The 15,940-nt window shown below is 37.0% G+C and overlaps 1 protein-coding gene across 2 annotated transcripts in view; it reads left to right on the top strand.

The window, feature by feature from the left end:
- Hprt1 (hypoxanthine phosphoribosyltransferase 1) overlaps positions 1–15,532 on the top strand; it is a 49,446-nt gene extending 33,914 nt beyond the window's left edge. For both annotated transcript variants that reach the window (XM_012515419.2, XM_023718882.1), the window contains 5 exons: positions 6,588–6,605; positions 9,488–9,570; positions 13,665–13,711; positions 13,884–13,960; positions 14,914–15,532. In XM_012515419.2, the coding sequence (XP_012370873.1) occupies positions 6,588–6,605; positions 9,488–9,570; positions 13,665–13,711; positions 13,884–13,960; positions 14,914–14,961 (273 nt within the window). In that variant the 3' untranslated portion in view covers positions 14,962–15,532. The remainder of the gene's footprint in view (positions 1–6,587; positions 6,606–9,487; positions 9,571–13,664; positions 13,712–13,883; positions 13,961–14,913) is intronic.
- The last annotated feature ends 408 nt before the right edge of the window (positions 15,533–15,940 follow it).

Raw genomic sequence — 15,940 nt, 5'->3', positions numbered from 1 at the left:
GAATTTAGGACAGGGTGTACAGGGTCTTACTGTGTAGATTGGACTCCTAGTAATTCTCCTGTTTTCATCTTCCCAAGCGTAGGGATTATAGGTGTATGCCACCACACCCAGTCTCAATCACCAGCTCAGTGTGTCTCTGGTGACAGGGCTGACATGGCACACCAGGGATCCAACCTCAGCTGCTGCACTCTGCCTAAGCAGGCGCTTTAGTCTGTGGAGCTCTCTGACCAACCCCAGTAATGCTGCTTTCAATCAATCACTAAGGCAGTTTGCTTGTCATCACTAAACCAAGGTTATTTAACCCTTGAAAGTAATGTAGGGCCGGAGATATTGGCACAACACCTGCCTGGCAAGTGCAAGGTCATGAGTTTGATCCTTGGTAAAAAAAAAAAAAGACCACAATGTAGGTTAATTATCTTTCCCTAGTTTTGTAGGCAAAAGACAGCAGAACCTGTTAAACTTTACAAAGCTGGGGGAAGAAAGGTGAATGGCCTAGTATCTAGTACTGCTTTCCATATATCTGTTGGAAACTAATTTGGGATTCTTCAAAGAATGCAAATTGGGGGAAAGATGGCTTTCTCCTTAAGCATACATATAGTTTTTTAAAAGAGAAAGTAGTGTAGCATAGTGGCTGAAAGTGTGGGTTCTGGAGTCTGACAGCTTTGCTTCAAAGCTTTGCTCACCATTTCCTAATCCTTCGATGTTGCACAGGTTACTTAAAGTCTGTATCCCAAAAGCAAGCAGTATAAGGGTGACTATCACAAGCTCTTCATTGAAAATATTAGAGATATTCAGATATTTAAACATTATTCTTTTGTGTGTATATGTGGGACTGGGTATCAAACCCAGGGCCTCAAGAATGTTAAGTAGGCAGTACAGCATTGAGCTACATCCCTAGCAACTGAATGTCACTCTCTCTTGACACATTGAAAATTCCTTGAGTAATCAGTGATAAATTATGGAATGCTGATTTTTTTAAGCTGGTAGTTACTGTTTACTTGTAGATATTATGCCAAGTACAAAGGCATTAATCTTTTAAAAGTTTTGCAACAATCCTGTAAGAGAGACTATGTCTCCATTTTACAGATAAGGGAGTTAAGGGATAAAGTTACAGTTGGAAACACAGCATGCTATTTTGAGGCAGAAAGATTATATCCCAGTTCCAGAATTGCATGACCAGTAAGCAGTAAAGTTTGAATTTGAGTGCAGATATCAAAGCCCTTTTTTCCCTCCGGTTTTTACATTTTCTTTTTCAGTACTAAGAATGAACCTAGAACCTTCACACTGAACTACATGCCCAGGCCTTTATTATCTTTTTTGAGGCAAAGTCTTACTAAATTGCCCAGGCTGAGCTCAAAGTTAACAGTCCTCTTGTCTCAGCCGCCCAGAATGTTGTGTTACTGGTGAGTACCACCATACCCGGCTTGGCTTTCAGATTTTAATGCTCACTGCTTACTTGACTAAGAAAACTAACATAAAACCCTTGTTTAAAATTCTGTGAGCTCATCCTGGGGTCATGCCAAACTAATGTTGACTTCAACCTCTTCTGAAAGCACTAAAGAAGAAATTGTAATTTCAATTCTTTCTCTCGATCATTCTGAATACTACTTCCCAAGTGCTTTTCCTTCCCTTACAGCACATTTTCTCCATGTTTAGAAGCTATTTGAAGCCCATAATTTTTCAGTGGTGGAAGAGGCTTAGCCTTCAAAGCCTTTTGTGATTTAGTTTGACCTTGCCGTTTTTCAGCTACTATCTCTGTCCCACTCTGTTGCTCTGTGACCTTATAAACAGGTCTCTGTTTCTAAAATGACTTGTTTAATGCTGCTAACTGTAGAAAACATTTATTGTGGAAAAATCAAGAAATATAAATGAGTGAACTTATTTCTTGCTGGTGAGATTATGGATTATTTAAAACTTCATTTTATCTTTTTGGGGGAAATTTATCTTACATATATACAGAAATATATGGATATGAATATTTTCTCCTTTCTCCATATAGTGTTTAAGAATATGGGGTTTGGATTCTGTATTTATGACTTTAGGAAAGTCATTTGATTTCTAAGCCTTATTCACTTATTAAGCAGGAATATAGCTACCTGACATAACTCTCAATAATGGTAACAATTCTCACTCTTTTTTCACCCTCAGTATTAGGGATTGAACCTAGGGCCTTCACACTAAGCTACATCCCTAGTCCTATGTTTATTTTGAAACAGGGTCTCACTAAGTTGCTAAGTTGCCTGGCTGTGTTCAGTCCTACTGTTTTAGCCTCCCAGAACGCTGGGCTTACAGGTCTGTGACACCATTGGTGGACTTTTTTGATTAAGAGTCTCATTTCATAGTTCAGGCTGGCTTTAGGATTTTTTTTTGTTGTTGTTGTTGTTGTTCCTCGCATGTCTTCACGGCACGTTTGGCCAGCGGGAGAGTTGTGAGGTTCGAACTCCAGCCACCTGAGGCTGACAGCTTTGTGGAAGCAGCCACTTAAAGGACTGAGCTAAGGCCAGCCCCCCCCCCCCCCCCGGGCTGGCTTTAAATTCATTATATTGCCCAGGTTGGTCTTGAACTCTAGGTGATCCTCCTGTGTCAACCTCTTGATGTGTGGGCCACCATGCCCAGCTCCTTTTATTTTTAAACAGTATTAGAATCATAGTGTCCTAGAGTTTTGCACTGAATGAATATTTAATCTCTGGAGACTTTAATTTATATTAACTGTCTTACACTAATAGAGTCTTACTCTGTGACTTATTCAAGCTTGTATAGCCAATTAGTTCTTAGAGCCAAGGTTAGAAATTAATTTCTCTGGTCCCATTGTGCAAATCAGTACAACAGTGGGCCATATGTGCTCGTGTGAATGAATCCTTCAGATGGGCTACCTAAGCTAGAGGAAAAAAAATAATGCATGGTACAGCAGTCCATTGATGGACTATATTCAGTTATGCCAAAGATTTGTATCCTTTGAAGGGGCAAATTAATTTTGGATGAGAAAAGATGGGACATTAACTCCTTAACTACTTACCAGTCCAATTATTTATATACAGGATAACCAAAAAATTACATATTTTTGGTTAATTTTTAGTGTAAAATTATTTAATATAACAGAAAATATAAAAACAACAACTTGGGCCAGAGATACAGCTCAGCAGCCCAGCATCTGCCTGGCAAGCATGCCAGATCCTGAGTTCAATTCCTGGTACAAAAAAAAATTTAACAAGGGGCCAGGGGGATGGCTTGGTAGAATAAGCGCTTGCCTGGCAAGCACAAGGGCCTGAGTTCAATCTCTGGTTCCACAAAAAAATAAATTAATAATAATAATAATGAATTAATTAAATAGGGCTGGTGATGTGGCTCTTGCCTGCAGGCAAAAGGTCCTGGGTTCAATTCCCAGTACCACAAAAAAATTTTAAGAATTTTTCTGTATATGATATATCTGAAAACATTTAATAAGCAATACAGTATTACAATTAGGACAATAGTATCTAGTCTCTTTCCACATTCTTTTTGCATTATTATCTTTCTTTGAGCAACGTCTTTACACTGTCATGTTGGCCTTTTTTTCTGTGGGTAGAACAATTTCAATAAAATGTCTACGTACTAAATGTAGTGGTGACGATCTCAATGATGGACATCCTTGATAATTTTTTATCCCATATTTTTTAATTATTTGGTCTGTTAGACCTAATGTTAATTGTAAATGACTTTATGAACCCCTTTGTTTTAAATAACAAGTCCCAGAAGGGATATAAATATTTTATAATATTTTTCCTCCATTTTTGGTTATAGAATAGCTTGTTAGATGTTGGTCAACTCTGTCAACACCATCTATAGAATTATTATAGTCATTGATCACTGTTAGAATTTTCTGTTTCATTTCTTCTTTCAAATTGTATCATTTCTGTATGATGAATAGTTGACAATAAGGACATCTTTTTTGTCTTTTCATTTCATAACACAGTCTTTTCCTCTCTGATATGTATGCTAACATTTCTCCCCTTTTCAGCTTTTTCTTTGCAGATCTTTTGGCAATTCCTTTTTATTCAGTCTCAGTGTCCCAAACATTTCTGTTTTATATTGTAAAGGAATGTCACTGAATTTTGGAGAAGTATAAAAGTTATATATAATGTACTTACAATAATAATTTTTTAGATTGTAGCACAAAATTAGAGGTAATTTTATAGGTAATTTTTTACAAATAAATAGTAATTAGTAAGAAAAATTTACTAGATTTCACTAGAAACAAACTTCGCAAGTGAATACAATGTTGTAAATAAAAAGATGTGTGAAAATTATTTGATAAGACAAAAAGACATATGAGTATATTTCACTGAAATAAGAATTGAATGGTTGAAATGACACCTGCTGGATGGGATAGTACATAAACATACTGCCTGAATGATGTTTGGGGTAAAGTCTTAAGTAGTTAAGCATATCCTTTTCTATTAATATATTCATTATTTTATTTTATCCTCATGGCTTCCTTATGAAGAAAGAGTCTTAGGTAATTTTTATTGCTGGGACAAAATACCCAACACCCAAAAGTTAAAGGAGGAAAGGTTTATTTTAACTCACAGTTCTTAACAGTTTCAGTCCATAGTCAGCTAGCTCTAAGATAGGGCAGCATGGCAGAGGAAGCAGAGAGCAGCAAGCAGTAAGCTTTCCTTTCTCTTTTGTTCCATCTGGACTACCAGCCTATTGTTTAGTGCCACCCACACCCAGGATTGGCCTTCCAATTATCTATACTGACAACTATGCTAAACCAATCAGTGAACTAATCCAGTTATCACACCTTTAATGTAGTATCACACATCCATAATATAGCCACTTCCAGAAGCGGGGGGGGGGGGGGGGGGCCGCCTGAGGCTTTGGGGGGAATTTGAGATATAAAATATTCCAGGAGGTATTACACCCTTTCTGTAGAGAAGGATGTTGAAGTTCAAAGTCAATATAATTCAGGTGACATAGCTACAGTTTGAACTAAGAAAGATCTGACTTCACTGTCTATATACCTTACATTATACTGGGATTCATTTGAACAGCTAGGACATTTTTCATTGTATTAATGTATTGACAACTTAATTAGAATTTATTGAGGCCTCATAAAACTTGAGATCAGTTATTTGTTGTGCCCTTGCTTTGCTCTAATGTTTGTTTTATTTTCTCATGCTGAGCTTCACTTTAAATATTAAGTAATTTTTCCTGCCTAGACTATGTGGCCAATAGGCTGTAGCTGTCTATAGAAGCTGCTTCACTGAGGATGCATGAGTCAGAAAAGTAGTGAAAATCACCTGCCAAGTTCTATAGGCTAGCCTTACTTCATTCTGTACTCAAATCTACCCAGGTGTGTGGGAGACTTTACCTCCGATGATAATTTGTTTTTAGGCATGGAATGTTGAAGCTTTACTTGGTTATGTTTACTTTTAATACCTGGAGTGTGACTTTCCAAATTTTTATTTGCATGCCAAATTAATGAAAAATTTCAAGGAATTACTCTTAGTGTATTTGTATATATGAATTATGGTGGTGATATATGTTATATATGTTATAAAATACATATATAGAACTGTAGATGATATAGAAGAAGTTTAAAAATTTTTTAATGTTTTTTTCTTTGTTCTTATTTGTTTTCGTTCTCTCTCTCTCTCTCTCTCTCTCTCTCTCTCTCTCTCTCTCTCTCACTTTTGGACGAACAGAGGAATGCACTCAGGCCCCTGAACTTGCCAGGCAAGCGCTTATTCTACTGAGCTATTTCCCCGGCCCCAAAAATGTTTTTAATCTTTTATGCAACATGGTGAATGTTGTATTCCTGCCTTGGTAACCACTAGCTTCGAAGGATATATAGAACATTGATAAAAGTCTGATGGTATATTTTTATGACAGTATATAAATGAGAACTATGAATAAGCAAAGTAATATGGATCTTCTTGTGGCAGTGATTATAACCAGTTTGTGAAGTACTGCCTCATTCCTCTCACTAGCGTAACAGAGCCCATGTCTGCTTTAAGGGGTAATTCTTAGCTGGTATTTTCTCCTTAGAGTTTTTCCAGCTATAAAATTCTAAGACATAGATAGTGGCATAAGGATTTATAGTGGGAAGAAGTATTGGCATCATTCTTTAGTATACTCCTAAAATATGGACACATACATCTGTATTAGTTTTAGCCTAATGGGAAAATGAGTTTTAAATTGGATTCTATATGGTATGTTAAATGCATGATTTTGGAGTTACCATACTAATTGCAGTTCTTAGAATGTTAGCTTCAGAAGGCATATAAGAGACCAACTAATATGAGTTTCTCATTTTACATATGGGAAACTGAGGCCCAGAGAAATTTCGTGATTCACCTAAGACCTTGTATTAAGTAATGAAAGCTTTTATAAAACTGAACACATGGATTAAATTTTTTTTAATTTCAGTATTAAAGATTTTCAAATCCCAACAGATGGCTCACTTGTTTCAAGAGAGGTTTGATATAGTACATCATTTCAAAAGAAGACTTTGGGTTTCCTCAGCTTTTCTTATGCAGTTTCACTTGTATTTGAGAACACTGATTTACATACCATACTAATTTTCATTCTTTTTTTTCTTCCAGAATGTCTTGATTGTTGAGGTAAGTTCTGCATTTACTTTTAAGAAAGGAAAGGTTTATTTAGCTCAATCTTTGGGATGTTTCAGTTTCTACTTAACTGGCTCCAAGGCAGAGTGGCACATGTCAGAGGGCAACAGTTCATGGCAGTTGAAAAGAGCAAAACAGCAAGAGCAAAAAGGAAGAAGCAGCAGAAAGCAAGCCTCTCTCCCTTATATTGCGTTCAGGCTATCTGCCCCAGGATGGGTGTAACACTCACACCTATAATCCCAGCTGCACTCACACCCATAGTCCCAGCATTGCATCATGAATTAACCACAAACTCTAGAAGCCTGCCCCATAATAATATGAGGCTTTGGGGGGACCTGTATACTGAAACCATAACAATAATTTATACTTTTAAAAGTATATAATTTAATTTAAATACTTTTGTTATTATGTCCTAAATTACTTTCTATGTAATAGTAACCAGCTTTTTCAAGTACTCACTTTGCACTGTATTATTCTAAGTGCTAACAAGACAAGCACAGAGGCTAAAGTGTTTCTCAATGTTTTCAAGGCTATTCTATGTTGTCGACTATATCACTACTCATTCTTTTTTATTACATAATAATAATCTTCACTTTATCCATTCACTAAGTGATAGGCATTTAGGTTATTTTCACTGCTTGTTCCATATTTGTTGTGCCTCAGGTGTTCTTCCATTAACTAGTTGACCATATTAGAGATTGAATCTGGGGCCTTCTGAATGAGCTACAAGTTACCCAGGCTGAGCTTGAATTTATGATCCTCTTTCCTTAGCCTTCTAGGTCCCAGCGCTTGGATGTGTGCCACCAGGGTTGGCATAAAAATCTTTTAACCCCCTCATTCCTATGTCATGTTTAAATCCTTGAAAACCAGTTTGAAAGTCTTCTCCACAAAGCCTTCTTCTCTCCACTTCCCTTTCCATTTCACTTGGCTCCTTTTATTCTTAATACTAATTATGAAGTATTTGAGCTCAGGAAAGGGTATGTTCACCAACCACTAAATATTAACATTTTGCAGTATTTGCTTCAAATGTAATTTTTTGGGTGGGGAATAGGGAATTGAACTGAGGACCTCATGCTTTCCAGGCAGGTGCTGTGCCACTGAACTAAATCCCTGGCTCAAATACAATTTTTTTTTAAAAATAGACATAATAGAGCTACCATTCCATTTGTTTAGTTTCCCTTCATTCCCAAAGGTTGGACAACTATCCTTAAAGTTTATATATAGCATTTCTATGCATGATTTTTATACTACCCAAGTATAGGTTAGCTGGAGGCTCAGGGTATTAATAGGATAAATCAAGATATTACACATGTATAGTTCCTACTATGCCAAGTACCTTTAATTACAGGACCAAGGTACCATGTTCACCTGCTGCTGGCCAGGCATGCTCTAAGCTGCTAAAGGCCATCCTCCTGTCCTAACATGTGACCTTGTCACAACATGGTATTTGACTTCTTCAAAACTAGCAGGAAAATCTCTAACCTATCAGTTATTCTATCCTACCATTTGCACAGATCTCACTCATAGCCAAATGGGTAGAAATTCTTTGGTTGTATACATGAGGAACCATCAAAATTCTGGCCTAGGGCTGGCCATATAGCTCAGTGGACTAAAGCGCCTGCTTAGGCAGGCCCCCAGCATGCCCTGCAGTGCTGTGCTGGCCCTACTCCCCAGGGCAGCTGAGATGATGACTGAGACTGGGCATGCTGGTACACGTGTGCCTGTAATCTAAGCATTAGGAGGCTGAAAAAAGAATCACTATGAGTCTGACCTGTGTAGTGACACCCTGTACTAAATGCACACATGCACACACACATACACACTGGATGATGATGATGATGATGATGATGATGATGATGATGATGATGATGATGATTCTATTTCTGGCTTAATAGTCCAGAAAACTGCATTGTTCACAGTGCTTTAGTCCTAAAATTTCTTAAGCTTCATGCTGTTTTAGACCACTTTTAAAGTACTTTCAGGGAAAAGCATTATAGTTATAGTTTAAGGGTTTGTTTTAAATAGTACACTACTTTTTTTTTAAATTGTAAAAAATACTTATTTGGTACAGGGTCTCACTATGCAGCTCAGACTTGTAGTGATCCTCCTGCCTCAGCTTCCCCTGAGCTGGGATTATATGTGTGTGTCACCATGCCCAGTTTCAAAGCTGGCATGGAGTGCCTGGGGTTTCAGGGCTGGCACACCATGTGGTACTGGGAATTGAACTTAGGACTTTGCACTTGTCAGGCAGGCACTTAGACCACTGACCTATCTCCCCAGCTCCAGTATTATATTTTTGACTAGGTACCTAAAATTGCAAAAATCACTTTATCCATTGTGAGTTGAGGTACTTTTAAAGTAGTGGTTCTCAAAGAGTGGTTTATTAACTGAGAATTGGAAAGAGAAGAATCTCTATGTTGAATTTGTAATCTAAAGTACCTTTGATATAGGACAGCATCGTAAATTTTTATTGAAATGTACATATGTGTATAAAATACTTCCATATACATTTGTGGTTTTTCATTGGCTTCTGCATGCCTATAAAATCCAATACTGGGACCTGGCATTCCCACTGCTTGTTGAAGGACAGGTAATTTACAGATTCAAAATATCTCAGTATATGATTTTTTTTTCTGGAGCCAGGAATTGAACTCAGACCCTTGTGCTTGCCAGGGAAGCACTTATTCCACTGAGCCATCTGCCTGGCCCCCTCAGTATATGAATTTTGATGAAAGTTATTACACTGAATAAATAGTATTATGCCATGGAAAAATATGAGAATATTGAGGCTCTGATATTTTGTATTTAGTTAGTGACTTGAATTTAAAACTGTGCTAGCTTCTATTTACCATTTAAATCCTTGTCTTTTTTTAAAGGATATAATTGACACTGGCAAAACAATGCAAACATTGCTTTCACTGGTTAAGCAGTATAATCCAAAGATGGTCAAAGTTGCAAGGTATGTATGACATTTTGAAATGGAATAATTCTTCATTTCCAGAATTAAGTGATTGATTCTGTGTAAGGATAAATGCTTTCAGCTGTCTTTTTTATCTTCAAAAAAATGTGATCTCAAATAAGTCTCAGAAAATGATTTTGTTTTGTGTGAATAAAGCCATTCATTATGGTCACCTCCTTGCTTAAAACAATTGTCCCTTAGTATAAATAGGAACAAATCCAGGACTATCAGATACCAAAATCTGTAGAACCTCGGGTTCTTTATATTAAATGGCATAGGATTTGCATAGAACCTATGCACATTCTCTTTTATACTTTAAATTACCTCTAGATTACTTATTGTACCTAATGCAGTGTCAATATTGTATGTAAATAGTTATTATGCTATATTATTTAGGGAATAATGACAAAGGGAAAATCTATACATGTTCATTCAGTATGTGTTCATACAGATGATTTTTTTCTATTTTCAGTCTGTTCTTTGTTGATCTGGGAACCTTGGATACAGAAGGCCAACTATATTATTTACATTAGATTTTTTTAGCATGCTAATTATATGCCCTTGTCCTAAGTATCATGGTAGAGGATTTGAAACCTTCCTGCAAAATTAAAACCTTCCAAAGGAAGCAAGGAAGTGATACAAAGTATCACTGAAGATCTGAAGCTCCTGGAATTGAGTGATGTATAATGCATCTTGTTTTGTGCCCACATTGAAATTTTACAGTGCCTGCTTCCTTTTCCTAAACCAAACTTACCTCTTGGCCGTATGTGTGCCATTTGGCTTTTGCTTTCACAATTCTCCTGACTCTGTGCCTAATTCGAGCTTCACACTCCAGCATCTCTGGAGTTGCATTTTCACTTCTACTTTACAGATAAGACTATGGAGGCATAGGGAATACCCCAGTGACACAGCACCAGTAAGCTATGGAAGTGAGATTTGAATCTGGGCACCCTGGCTCAGTTACTGCTTTTATCACCTTGTATTTATGTTAGAATTAACATCTCTGGCTTTTTATTTGTCAGCTGTTGAAGGGTTGTTTTTTGTTATATGCTTTGTCTTACTTTTGCAATTTTGTTTCTTTTATTATTTTAATTCTTTCACCAATATGTGATTTTTGTGTAGGAGTTAAGTAGTGATCTGTCTTTTTTTCCCTGAATGACTAACTGGTTTTTATAATCCATTCTGAAGGATCAAAGTATCTGTTGAGTGTTTCTGAAATAAAAATCAGCCTACTAATGAGTCATATATCAGCAGTGTTCTTTGAGAATTTTCTCATAGCTGGTGCGGGTGCATGTCAGTGACATTTTGTGTTGCTAGAGATGTGATGTGCTCAAAGAATACTCAGGTCATTGCTTAGTAATGTAATTGGTCTCTGTCAGTGTTTTTTGACCTTTTTCCCCAATCTCCCTACATCAAATTTTAATATCACAGGTATTATGTATCTGCTTAAGTCTTACATTTGTATTTGTGCTGTATGTATAAAAGGAGTAAGTATAAAGCTCATTTTTATTCAAAGTTAAGAATGATCAACCTTTTTTTATTTTTTATTACAATTATTATAATTATTAGCATATAGTAATGTACAAAGTCATGGGTTTCACTGTGGCCTTTCTATATATGCCTATTCCATGCATTGACCATGTCTATTCTCCTTTCTAAGAGGCTTCCTGCTCTCATCTTCCCCTCTCTCAAACTTGACAATTAAAGTCACTCTGAATTATAAAATTAAAGCTTATAGGAATCAACATCTTTTGAAATTACTGTTAAAGCGTCTTTCTAAAGGTTTAAAGCATCTTGTGCTCTACATAGCAATGTATGACATCTTTGCCCATAGTTTGCCAATGTGATAGATAAACATAGTATTTTATTGTTTCTATGAGTTGTATTTGTTTTATTAGTCTTAATATCCAAAAGTTGCATACCAAATGATTCCATTTATACAGCCTTCTTACAGTGACACAGTTACAGAAATTGAGAACAGATTAGTGGTTGCCAAGGACTAGGGGTTACAAGAGAGAGCCTCATAAGATGCAAAGTATATTGATTGTTATAGGACTTACATATATCCATCCAAACATGTGATAACATTTTCTGACAGATAAGCAGATGGGTGCATGTAAAAGTAGTGAAATCTGGACAAGATTACTTCATGTACCAATGTCCGTGTCCTCACTGTGACAGTCTCTTATAGTTAAGGTGTTACCTTTGGAAGAAACTGAATGAAGTTTCTAGGGAACTCCTTTGTGTGTGTTTCTTTTTTTTCCAACATCCTATAAAAATAAAATTTTTGAAAGGCTATTGATTTTTTTTCTTCAATCATGATTTTTATTTATTTTTCAAGTTAGATAGCTATACATGCTGAGTGTGGTGGCACATGCCTGTAATCCCAGCACTTGGGAGGCTGAGGCAGGAGGATTTCTGTGAGTTTGAGGCCAGCCTGGGCTACATAGTGAGTTCAAGGCCAGCCTGAACTACCCAGTGAGACTTTGAAAAAAAAAAAAAAAAAGATTCTACATAGCAAAGGAAACAACCAGCAGAGTCAAGAAACAACCTATAACTGCAAAAAAGTTTTTACCAGCTAATCCTCTGAGGACTAATATCTGAAACATATGAAGAACTCAAAACAAAAATAAAATCTCCCAATATAAAAGACCTAGTCAAAGAAGTGGAGAACTGGCCAGGGAGATGGCTCAGTAGAGTAAGCGCTTCCCTGGCAAGTTCAAGGGTCTGAGTTCAATCCCTGGTTCTGCCAAAAAAAAAAAAATGGAGAACTGAAATGAATAGACACTTCTCTGAAGAAGTATGTATAAATGGCCAATGAATACATGAAAAAATATTCAGCTTCTCTTCTTTGGAGACATATCTTGTTTTGTAGTTAAGGCCGATTTCATTTGGTTTTGTTTTTTGAGACAGAGTCTCAATAGACAACTCAGGCTGGCTTTGAACTGACTTCGTAGTCCATCCTGCCCTTGAACTCACAGTGATCTTTATGCCTCAGCCTCCCAAATACTAGGATTACAAGTGTGCACCACTATGCCTGGCCTGATCTCCAAAAAGAATGCCTATCCTGGGACAGGGGAGATGGCTCAGTAGAATACGCACTTGCCTGGCAAGTTTTTGAAAGGGTCTGAGTTCAATCCCCGGTTCCGCCAAAAAAAAAGAGGATGCCTATTCTCAAGAAGTAAAACAAACAAACAAGGCTGCAGGGAAAAAAAGCAACCCTTATACACTGTAGGAATATAAACTATTAGAAACAATATGAAGATAAGTGTGAGGCTAGTGAGATAGCTCAGCTGACTAAGTGCCTGTTTAGGCAAGCGCAGGGACCCAAGTTCGATCCAGGAACCACATGCTGTGCTGGGCCCGCCCCCAGGGCATGCTGAGCCAGCAACCTAGTGAGTGTGATGGTGCATGCCTGTAAACCCAGCACTGGGGAGGCTGAAAACAGGAGGATCACTACAAGTCCAAGTTGCATAGTGAGACTGTATACCAAGTACACTAAAAGAATGAAAATTTAGTTACTTAAAAATTCTAGGGTGCTGGTGTAGATGAGTGGTAGTGTGTAATAATAAGAACAAGGTCTTGGGTTCATCCTTAGGCTCCCTCTCAGAAAAAGTTCCTTTCTCTAGCACACGTTTTTTAGCCTGAACAGCTTCTTTATAAACCATATATTAAAAGCTTGGGTGAAGTTGATCCTCACCTCTACCATGTCCTTTGCAGCTTAGGGTTTGTATTTCCAGGTATTCTGGGCTGAGTGACCTTTATCTTTTCATTTTTGCTCATTGGCACCCCCTACCCATTTGTCCTCCTAATTAGCTGCCCTTAGAGTTACACAGAGGTGGTGAGGATGCAGCTCTGAGAGCCATGCATCAGGTTCCAGTTAGAGATCAAGAGTTTTGTTGATACAGTGAACTCATTTCCACCCCTGCATAGTAACCAGCATGATTTAGCTCTCCAATTCATGTCTTCTAGGTGTGTTAAAATGGACCTTGGCTTGCTAAATGCAGATGAAACAGTTTAGGAACATCAGTGTGCTCTTTGATAATTCCCTGTAGTCTTTCCATATGTCACATGTCATACTTTGTAATTAACAGCTTGCTGGTGAAAAGGACCCCTCGAAGTGTTGGATATAGGCCAGACTGTAAGTGGATTACTTTTTGTCAATCATTAAATGATTTTTCACCTAAAAATGTTTTTATGTGAACTGGCTTAGAGTTACTGTAGAGAATATTTTTAGAGAAGGCACATTTGCAAGTATTAGATGTGAAAATAATGTCTTCTGTATCTAAATGATGACTTATGATTCTTTCCAGTTGTTGGATTTGAAATTCCAAACAAGTTTGTTGTTGGGTATGCCCTTGACTATAATGAATACTTCCGAGACTTGAATGTAAGTCATGCTTCTTTTTCTCACTCTAATTTTTCAAAACCCATATAAAAATTTAGGAAAGAGCAGAATTGTTTTTTACTTCCAGTGACTCATAATTTGAACAGACTGATGGTTGCTATTAGTCACATAAAGCTGTAGTCAAGTACAGATGCCCTTAGAACTGGAACTTGGCCAGGCTAGGGGGATACTTCTTGCTGGCTGAAATAGTTGAACAGCTTTAATGTGTAATACTGTGTCCCATTATTATTTCAGATAATAAATGTAGTCCTGAGGGAGAAATAAATGATCAAGTTTAAGTCTTTTAATTTACTCTCCTTCAAATACCCACCTCCTGCTCTGGAGAGAGGAGTCCCATGGGTGTGTTTATGAACATGGTTGAGGAAGATTTAGAATACTCAACCAGCAACAATAGCTAAAGCAGAGTTTTTACTCATTCTTTCTTTTTTATGTATTTAGTACAGGGTCTACAGGGTTTCACGATGTAGATCGGACTCATAGTGATTCTCCTGTTTTCATCCTCCCAAGGGCTGGGATTACAGGCGCGCCCCACCATGCCCAGTCTCAGTTGCCCTCTCAGTGCACCCCTGGGGTCAGGCCAGCACAGAACGCCAGGGATCCAACCTTGAACGCTGCGTTCTACCTAAAGTGCTTTGGTCCACTGAGCTATCTGGCCAGCCCTAACTCCATCTTTCATTCCCATTTACCTTGGCCCCCATTTTGACATACTTAAAATTCCCTACTTTTTCATAGTTATATATTGAGGCAAACAAATCAAACTAATTGGGCAAACTTCTGCTTTTTTCCAAGATATTAACTTAAATTACTACCTTTGTTTATTTAGTAAGAGCCCTGGTAACATAATACTATTCCTCCAAGATATGCAAAATTTTGTTATTATCTTTCACTTCACAATGCACTATTCTCATGTGAATTTGTGGATTTGTATTTTACAGCACATTTGTGTCATTAGTGAAACTGGAAAAGCCAAATACAAAGCCTAAGATGAGAGTTCAAGGTGACTCAAGAAACACTGGGAGTCCCATTGATATCGCCAGCAGAATTATCAGATGCTCTAGTTTTGTGACCATCTGCTTAGCAAAGCTTTCTGCATGAATCTTCTAAGAATTTTATCTATTTTGTATCTTAGAAATGTCAGTTGCTGCATTCTTGAAATTTTTATTTGCACTGTGAGCCTACAGACTATCAGTTCCCTTTGGGTGGGTTCATTAACTTGTGAATGACAAAAAAACCTCAAACTACACTATTGTGAAATAAGAATATTGAAATTGTAAGAAATGTTTAAAGAAAAAATATTAGTTTTTTAATTGGTATTTTAATTTTTGTATATTCAGGAAAGAACAGAAATGATTAAATATTGTGCATTATATTACCATGTATTTAGAAAAGTCAGAAATGATCACTTTTTTCATTGATATTGATGACAGCATCTATGAGGTTTGTTCAGTTGAAAAAAAAATGTCTTGGTAGTGTTGACTTTTTTCCCACTAGTTAATTTCCCATTAATCTTTGTGAACGGTTTCTTTTAAATGCAAATAAATACATTTTAAAAAGCATCACTTTTTTAATTGTTCAGTGTAAAAATCCTTAAAATAAGGGCTCACCTGTTTAAAAGAAGCTACATTTCTGTCATTCTCTGCAGATTAGCTTAGTGTGGTTTGACTTTTCCTTGTTTTAAGCATTTGTTGCTAAATTATAATCTTCACCACACATAGCAAATAATGCCTGCCTGGTGCAGTGGGTGAATGGAAGTAGCAAACCTTCTGCGGAGACGTTAAATTTCAGACACATGGTGTGCTTGAGTACATTTTACTGGGTTAAAAGAAGGTGGCTTTTTCTTATACATCTGTTCAATTCAGATTGCAGTCTCAGCTATATTTCAACAGATTACTTGCAGACACGTCCTGTTACCTTCTTTGTGTAGATAATGCTTTATTGGCCAAAGAACAACAGCCCTTTTTG

The sequence above is a fragment of the Octodon degus genome, unplaced genomic scaffold, assembly GCF_000260255.1.
Source record: "Octodon degus isolate 3935 unplaced genomic scaffold, OctDeg1.0 scaffold00063, whole genome shotgun sequence".
Classification (NCBI taxonomy): Eukaryota; Metazoa; Chordata; class Mammalia; order Rodentia; family Octodontidae; genus Octodon; species Octodon degus.
Note: the sequence above shows the minus strand (reverse complement) of the source record. Positions and strands in the feature narration are given on the sequence as shown.